This window comes from Nansenia antarctica (assembly GCF_963989245.1).
Source record: "Nansenia antarctica genome assembly, chromosome: 12".
In the NCBI taxonomy this organism is placed as follows: Eukaryota; Metazoa; Chordata; class Actinopteri; order Argentiniformes; family Microstomatidae; genus Nansenia; species Nansenia antarctica.
In genome coordinates, this window is record NC_137682.1 from 19,781,239 (window position 1) to 19,790,219 (window position 8,981).

Consider the following 8,981-nt stretch of genomic DNA (forward strand, 5'->3'; position numbering starts at 1 on the left):
AAGTGTGTAATATTTTAAATATTGGGCATACAAAATGTTTCCTTATGTACAAAGCTGACACAATAATGTACTCTAGTACAGAAAGTCAACGTTTATGTTGCACAAAATGTGACGGGTGAAAATAGTTTTACTAATTGATTTAGTTATTATATTTGATACACATTTCTATCTAAGTGATCTGTAAAGCCCTGTGTGCTAAACCCACTATGATACAATACTGTCCCACTGATTGATTGGACAGGAAGTGGGTTAGGGATTCTCCCTCTAGTTGATGAGGAGGATGATGAGAATTATGTTTATTGTCCTTCAAAAAATTTCTGCATTTCACTAAGAACAGTCAATGATACCCAGTAGCAAAGAAGAGATGCTCAATGGGGAATTGACGTGCGTGTGTGTGTGTGTGTGTGTGTGTGTGTGTGTGTGTGTGTGTGTGTGTGTGTGTGTGTGTGCGTGTGTGCGTGCGTGTGTGCGTGTGTGTGTGTGAGGGCTTTAACTATGAATCAGTTTACAGTGATTCCCGCAGAAATGAAATATACTTTGGGGGAACGACTCGGGGCGTTACTAGAATTTCTCAATTCCTGCATTCAAGTGAATTTTCATAGTAACACTGCACTTCAGACAACCTACAACTGGTGATGGTGTCTAGGTCTTTAAGTGTTAAACAGCTGAGAGCAGTCACTGCTGTTTTTTGTGGTCTTCTTTCACACACACATCTTACCATGTGTGTATGAACATCCTCACAAACCAACAAAGAACATGATCTATATCAAATTTAAGACAGAAAACTCCACACTGGCACAAATTATACTTTGGGGGGAGCCATTATACTTTGGGGGCCCCCCAAAGTATTAACATGCTGTGGGAATCACTGGTTTACCTAGAACCCTCTTTTTTATTGCAGACTGCCCATTGTGAAGGAGATGCAAGGGTTTGATTAACCGGTGATGGGCTCTGTGTGTGTTGTGTGTGTGTGTGTGTGTGTGTGTGTGTGTGTGTGTGTGTGTGTGTACACGTGTGTGGGTGTGCGCGTGTGTGTCTGCGTGAGTGTGTACCTGTTTGTGTGCATGTGTTTGAAGAGGAGAGAGAACGGTTACGGACATTCCAAAATATATAGCCTCGCTTTTTTATTGGTGTCAAAAGGTGGAAAAACAGGCATGGGAAGCACTGCTCAGAACCAGATGCTTCCAGGTTTGGATGACCAACGTCGACTAACGGCCCATTAGAGGGTTAATTAATGTGTCTGTCCAGGACACATCTTTAACTGGCATCAAGAGAATGACTCAGTGTTTGGCTCCTTGTCTTTTGTCATTACCTCTCCATCCCAGTTTCTCTCAGCCACACAACAGATGTTATCATGATTAAACTAATCATGTCCGTATGTGTCTGTCTGAGCATGTTACCCACACTGGGATACATTTCCCAGAAGTCCTAGAAAACAAATGTGTGCAGGCGTGTGTGTGTGTGTGTGTGTGTGTGTGTGTGTGTGTGTGTGTGTGTGTGTGTGTGTGTGTGTGTGTGTGTGTGAGAGAGAGAGAGACTTTTAATGTGTACTTTGGAGTTGGTGAATGCGTGTGTGTGTGTGTGTGTGTGTGAAGAGTATAACACCAGGGTGCCAACCAGAGTTCTGTTGAAATGTGTGGTTCTGTATTTCATTTCCTGTTTAGTATTACGTATTTTGTTTAACAGGGCTTCTTGCGAACACCCACCTTTCCCAGAAACACACCCACACTTTTCTCTGACACAAACACACACACACACACACACACACACGCACACACACACACACAGAGCCCATCACCGGTTAGTCAAACCCTTGCATCTCCTTCACAATGGGCAGTCTGCAAAAAAAACGAGGGCTCCAGGTAAACTGATTCATGGTTAAAGCCCTAGAGAGAGCAGCAACGGTGTCTGTTTTCATATCAGGTAAGAGTCGGGTAAAGGAAAGGACACAAGTTTAACCAAACCACCTTACCTTGTTTGGTAGGCTACTCACCCTATACTGTAGCTCAGTGGTTCTCAACCCTCTCCTCAGGGCGCCCCGGCCGCTCCACATATTTGATCTGTTCCACCACCAGCTCACCTGATTCAACTAATCAAGTACAAAGCAATTATGGTTTGTACTTGATTAGTTGAATCAGGTGAGCTGGTGGTGGAACAGATCAAATATGTGGAGCGGCTGGGGCGCCCAGAGGAGAGGGTTGAGAAACACTGCTGTAGCTTATCATAGGCCATCAACAATCTGGCCCCCTCCTACCTTGCCGACCTCGTCACCCTCCACCCCCCCCCCCCTCGTTGCCTCAGGTTTGACGACCAAACCACCCTCAAGACCATCAGGACCAATCTCCGGACCTGGGGTAATGGGGCCTTTTCAGCCGCAGCCCCGTCCCTCTGGAACGCCCTCCCCAACCACATCAGACAGGCCAACACTCTCCCAACATTGAAAACAGGCCCTCAAAACCCACCTCTTCAAGGTCGCCTTCACCAGTCAACCCTCTCCCCCTCCCCTTCCCATGTGTCCCCAGCACTACCTTAATTAGGCCCCTATACTTTATTTAATTTATTTTTTGTTTCTTTTTATTATTACAACTCGATCTTTTCAGTTTGTAAAGCGCCTTTGAGTATCTAGAAAAGCGCTATATAAGTCTAATATATTATTATTATTATTATCAGCATGCGTGTGTTTCTGTCGTTCCAGAGCTGGACGTCTTTGGGATCGTCCTATACGCTGTGTTGACCTCCATGGCCGCCGTGTCTGCCCTGGTGTACTTAGAGGAGTGTGTCTACATCTACAAGAAGGCGGCCAACCACAAGAAGAGCGCCATCATCTGGGTCAACGGGGCAGCGCCGGTAAGAGGCACAGTGTGGAGATCCAGCTGCATTCCACACATAACACATCACATTTTTAGTTTTTTTTATTCATAGCCCATGAAGGAAATGATCACTGCTGCTGAAAGTCAGAAGGATCACAGAAGAATAAGAGTTGTTTGTTTCCTTTTGTGCGCCTGCGTGTCTGTCTCTCTCTCTCAGGTGATCGGCACCATGTCCTGTGTGGGGATGTGGATTCCCAGAGCCACGATGTTCACCGACATGACCTCCGCCACGTAAGTCACAAACACCCCTCTGTCCCTTTCAATCTCACTATCCTCTACTTTCTCTCTCTCGCTCAACTTTCCTCTCTCTCTTTTTCTCTCTCTTGTTCTCTCACCCCCCCCCCCCCTCACCCCCACCTCTCTTCTGTTCTCTTCTTTCCTCTCTGTTGGAAAGTGTTGTCTCTGAGTGTCTGACTGACAGGAAATCCTGTTGTGAGAGAGAGAGAGAGAGAGAGAGAGAGAGAGAGAGAGAGAGAGACCACAGAGAGCAGGGAGGTATTCCATCAAAGTCGCTGAAGGAAAATCCAGGATTATTTTTTATCAAAATAAGCCTCGATTTTCCTTTAGCGATGTCGATGAAATACACCCCCAGGAAGACTCACACCGTCTCAGCAAAACATGGAGAGAGACTCAAATCCTAAAGCAGCAATACTCCCTCATTCTCACTTCTCACCTCCCCCCTCACCCCCCCCCACCTCCACCCACACCTCTCTCTCCATCCCTCGTTCCCTCACTAGGTACTTTGCCATCGTGGTGTTCAAGTTCCTGGTGCTGATGATCGAGGAGGTGGGGGGTGACGAGGCGTTCCTGCGGCGGGCGGGGAAGAACACCCTGAGGATCAGTACCGGTCCCTGCTGCTGCTGCTGCCCCTGCCTGCCCCACGTGGCCATCACACGGTAACACACACACACACACACACACACACACACACACACACACCATCACACGGTAACACACACACACACACACACACCATCACACAGTAACCACACACACACACACACAAACACTCCAAACCCACACACACGCACACCACACACACACACACACACACACACACACACACACACAACACACACACACACACGGCTGTGGGTAGGAGGTAGAGCCAGCGTCTAATTAGTAAGTAAGTATGTGATGTTTATTTATATAGCACATTTTACAACGACAAACAGCCGCCCAAAGTGCTTAACAGAAAACACTAGTAAAAGAGAAAACAACAGATGAAATACACTAACAACAAGGTGCAATACAAATACAAGTGCAGAAATAAAAGTACAAACAGTGCAGTGTCGGGAGGCAGGCTCACCTCAGGTCAAAGGCCAGGTTTTAAAAGCCTTGTTGCTCTGGGCGGATCTGACGTGGAGGGGGAGGCTATTCCAGAGCCTAGGGGCTGCTTTAGAGAAGGCCCCTCTTGTTTTGAGTTTGGTCCTAGGGACCTCCAGCAGCAGTTGGTCAGCTGGATGGATTATGGTGGCGCAATAGGTCAGCCAAGTACGGGGGTGCATGCAGTGCTTTAAAAACAATCAAAAGTAATTTAAAATCGATACGGAAGCGGACCGGGAGCCAGTGGAGTGAAGCCAGGATCGGGGTTATGTGGTCACGCTTCTTGGTACTGGTGAGCAGTCAAGCAGCAGCGTTTTGAACTAGCTGCAGCCGACGGAGCAGAGACTGGTCGATGCCAACATCCAATTAATATTATGATCGCAAGGTTGGCAGATCGGTGGTTTGAACCCCGGCTGGCCACATGTCGAAGTCTCCTTGGGCAAGACACTGAACCCCAAAATTGCTCCCAAATGAGCGGGGCCGGCGCCTTGCATGGTAGCTTGCTGCCATTGGTGTGTGAATGTGTGTGTGTGTGTGAATGGTCGAATGAGAGGTTGTTGTAAAGCGCTTTGGAATAAGTCAGTCCATTTACACGCACCGGTGTGTAACGACCTGCCATTCAGATTTAGCTGACCAGTCACTACAGAAAGTGGACCACCCAAGGCCTTCAGATGTCTGTGTGTTGCATCACTACAGTCTTTCAGTTGTACCGCTGAGGCTTGTTTGTTTGGTGCCTCTGGCCAGGCTGAATGCACTCCCGGCCACTCACCCTGCTACTGTGACGTACTGTGAGGTCAATGGTCAATGGCACGGGCTAGTATCAGAACCAGATTTTTACACACGTATGAACCCAATAGAGGTAGGTAGATTCAATTGGCAGCTTGCACAAATGGCTATTTGATGACTGTATGTTTCATATTTCATATCAGCATTCGTTGCGCACGGATACAGGTAACTTACGTATTCGATTCACTTTTTATAAGCATATGCAGTTCCACTATTCAACACAAAATATACAGTATATTCCATGCTCTTACATTTAGATAGATAGATAGATAGATAGATAGATAGATAGACTTTATTTGTCATTGTTACAGTACAGGTACCAAACAACGAAATTTAGGAGGGGAGGCTCCCCTGGTGTTTAAGAAAGGAAAAAGAAACACATTTTGGAAAAAGCATAGATGCATAAAATCACAAGAAGATAAGGAGCTGGTTTACATCAATAGAGGCTATGTACACAATCCACTGTACTATACTGCACAGATAGTCAAATAGGGTTGTCATATTTCACAAGAAAGTATTTTTTCACATTTTTTTTTAAAGTGTCACAGTTTGCAGGCTTGAAAATGTACATGTTTGTGCCTCAGCACTAGCTGCCATAAAATCCGTCCGGACTTGTCCTGGGCCCAGAACTTAGGCCTTTTCTGTGTTCAGGGCCTTGACGGCCCTGTGGTAGAAGCTGTCCTTCAGTCTGTTTGTCCTAGCGGCCGGGGTCCTGTACCTCCTGTTCGAGGGCAGCTTGACAAAGTGTTCGTGCCCAGGGTGGGTCGGGTCCTTGGAGATCTTGGAGGCCCTCCTGAGACAGCGTGTTTTGTACAGCTCCTCCAGAGAGGGGAGGGTGGCGCCGGTGATCCCCTGTGCTGTTCTCACGACTCTCTGTAGATCGTTTCTCTCCGCTGCCGTGCAGCTGTGGTACCAGTTGGAGATGCCGAAGGTGAGGATGCTCTCCACTGCGCCGTGGTAGAAGGCCACCAGCATCTCCTGCTTGCTGTGTTGTTTCTTGAGGCATCTCAGGGTGTATAGCCGCTGTTGTGCCCTCTTGATGGTGCCTTTAGTGTTGTCCTTCCAGGCCAGGTCATCCCGCATGATGTGTCCCAGGAAACGGAGGTTTGAGACCATCTCCACGCTCTCTCCGTCGATGAGCAGGGGCAGGATCTCGGACTTTTTCCTCCTGTAGTCTACGATGAATTCCTGGGTCTTTGACTTGTTTAGCAGCAGGTTGTTTACCTTGCACAGCTTGCTCAATTGCTCTACCTCATCCCTGTACGCCGCCTCGTCCCCCCCCGAGATACATCCCACCACGGTGGTGTCGTCTGCAAACTTTACGATGTAGTTGCTGGGGTGGATGGGGGTGAAGTCGTGGGTGTAGAGGTTGTAGAGGATGGGGCTTAGCACGCAGCCCTGGGGCCCACACATTTACTTGTAAATGTGAGTAAATATCTTTAAAACCATCTATGTTCCTGCTACAGTGCTATGGCTAGCTGTGTGTTGACAGCCAGGAGGAGTTGCAGTACCACTCCTTTTGAAACAAGTGTTATTTTCGGTCCCTTCGTTTGAAGTAGGTCCTTAAGCTCAGCCATTGGTCTTCCATTGTTTATCACTCCCTGTTTTGATTGAAAGTCCAATTTTGAGTATAAAAAATGATTGGAATCATCACAGAAATGACATATGGGGGGGTCCCTGCCCTGCTACCACACATGCCCCTGCATACACAGCACCAAAGTACCACACTCTCCCTTACAACATACGCCCCCTACTGGTCAAGGGCTTAAGTGGGAAAAAAGCCATAGCTTAAAAGTCGTCTGTTAGATTTGAGAGTTAGATGTGTTCATAGAACATAGAATATTGAGAGCGCTGGATACAAATTCATGTTGAGTGAGTTGTTTTTCTTGGGATCTTCTCAGACGCTCTCTGTTCCTGCTGAAGCTGGGCTCATTCCAGTTCGCTGTGCTCAAGGTGGTCTTCACCATCCTGTCAATCATCCTCTGGACCAATAACAACTTCGACTTGACAGATGTGAGTTTGGAACCACACACACACACACACCTACACACACACACCTACACACACACACCTACATACACACACACACACACACACACACACACACACAATGACACCTACTCACACTGTTGCCATGCTGTGTGTTTGTGCCCTAGCTGTCCATAACGGGTGCTGCTATCTGGATTAACCCTTTCGTGGGCATTCTGACCATCATCGCCCTGTGGCCAGTGGCCATCATGTTCATGCACCTCAAGACCACCCTAAGCAGCCTCAAGATCATCCCCAAGTACGCCATGTACCAGGTGAGTGAGCCCTCAGCAGCCAATCAGAGGAGAGCCAGGAGTGTAGAAATCTCAACCGACTGTATGAGGTAATCATGATGTATTGCTGGTAACTGCAGTGGTTTTTGGTGTGTGTGTGTGTGTGTGTGTGTGTGTGCGTGTGTGTGTGTGCGTGTGTGTGTGCGTGTGTGTGTGTGTGTGTGTGTGTGTGTATGTGTATGTGTATGTGTGTGTGCGTGTGCGTGTGTGTAGCTGGTTCTGGTGCTGAGTCAGCTGCAGTCGGCCATCATCAACATCCTGGCCATGAATGGAACCATCGCGTGCGCCCCGCCCTACTCCTCCCAGGCCAGGGGCTACTGTGAGTCTCTCCTGTCCTCTGTCTCTCTCTCACCAACCCATTAAACACCACCTAAATCACAGTATCCTTTGGTCCTCTCTCTTGCGTTGACGTTCTCTCTTCCTCTCTCTCGCTATCTCTCTCTAGTGATGAGTCAACAGTTGCTGATCCTGGAGATGTTCATCATCACCTTGGTAACGCGTCTGTTGTACCGCCGGCAGTATGAACCGTTGCCTGGCGACGACGGCGAAGATGAACAAACCAAGATGGTTCTTCCGTCTGAGAACCTGGCATAAGAGCGCAGATGTGTGTGTGTGTGTGTGTGTGTGTGTGTATGTGTGTGTGTGTGTGTGTGTGTGTGTGTGTGTGTGTGTGTGTGTGTGTGTGTGTGTGTGTGTGTGCTTGCGCATACGGGTCGTACTTGGACTGAGCTCACTGGATGAGTGCATGGTGGTCAGCTGTACACCTGTATGATCGCTCTTTCCTATAATCCACTCTGTGGGAAAGAGTGACAGAACGATACAGCCAATGAGAACAGTCTGGCTGTTACAAATGGGGAGGAGCTGTTTTGGGGATAAACAGATGATTGAGTTCTTGGAGTAGGATAGAGGCTTGGTAGATCTATGAAATGATAAAGACGTTATGATGATCTTGAAATAGATTCTGTGGAAAGGGTAGTAGGATTTGATCCCAGTTTCAAGAAGTCTTTTAAGTTTTATAAAAATGTATAAAGATGTATCAGAGGGACTTATAGGGGGGTTAAGATGAAAGAAATTGTTATATAAATGTAATGTAAGAATGATTGGATTCAAGAACCTGTTGCATAACTGTAATATAAGAGTGATATAAAAAATGTATTTTTTATCCCGCTTTGTACATTTCACCGTAGGCCGTGGTGAATCTCATACTGTGTCATCATTGTCGATTGATAATATATGGTTTCAACGTTTTAAACATTATCAGTTTCCGTTGATCAGATTTGTGTTTTGTCAATTATTTTCAAATGCATGTATGTGCACACTGCACAGCACACAATGAGGGTACATACACACAATCATTCCAATAAATAGGCCATCAAAATATATATCCAGTGGTGTTTTTGCAATTGACATTAGCAATCACTGTCCGATAGACTGTATTAGGATGAAACGATAAAAATATCTGCTCCACGCTTCATTACAAAAAGTTTTTTTTTTTTTTTACATTTCTGCAAGCAAGGTTTGTTTTTTTACATGATCTTTATTGGTCAAACCTTTCCCTTATCAGCTGCATGTCCCTGATTTGGCTCTGAAACATTTATCTTCTATATTTACACATCTGGCAGACAAACACAGGGTTCCCACGGGTCCTTGAAATCCTTGAAAGTTTGTGAACTTGAGA

The 8,981-nt window shown here is 46.7% G+C and overlaps 1 protein-coding gene across 2 annotated transcripts in view; it reads left to right on the forward strand.

Moving 5' to 3' along the window:
• Positions 1–8,579, forward strand: part of LOC308168427 (organic solute transporter subunit alpha-like) — a 10,136-nt gene extending 1,557 nt beyond the window's left edge. The window contains exons 2-9 of one of the 2 annotated variants that reach the window (XM_080543014.1): positions 2,696–2,847; positions 3,028–3,101; positions 3,608–3,766; positions 6,884–6,995; positions 7,139–7,285; positions 7,517–7,622; positions 7,749–7,906; positions 7,951–8,579. In XM_080543014.1, the coding sequence (XP_080399140.1) occupies positions 2,696–2,847; positions 3,028–3,101; positions 3,608–3,766; positions 6,884–6,995; positions 7,139–7,285; positions 7,517–7,622; positions 7,749–7,897 (899 nt within the window). In that variant the 3' untranslated portion in view covers positions 7,898–7,906; positions 7,951–8,579. Of the gene's footprint in view, positions 1–2,695; positions 2,848–3,027; positions 3,102–3,607; positions 3,767–6,883; positions 6,996–7,138; positions 7,286–7,516; positions 7,623–7,748 lie in introns of both variants that reach the window. The other variant, XM_080543013.1, reaches the window with a different exon arrangement.
• Positions 8,580–8,981: the final 402 nt, after the last annotated feature.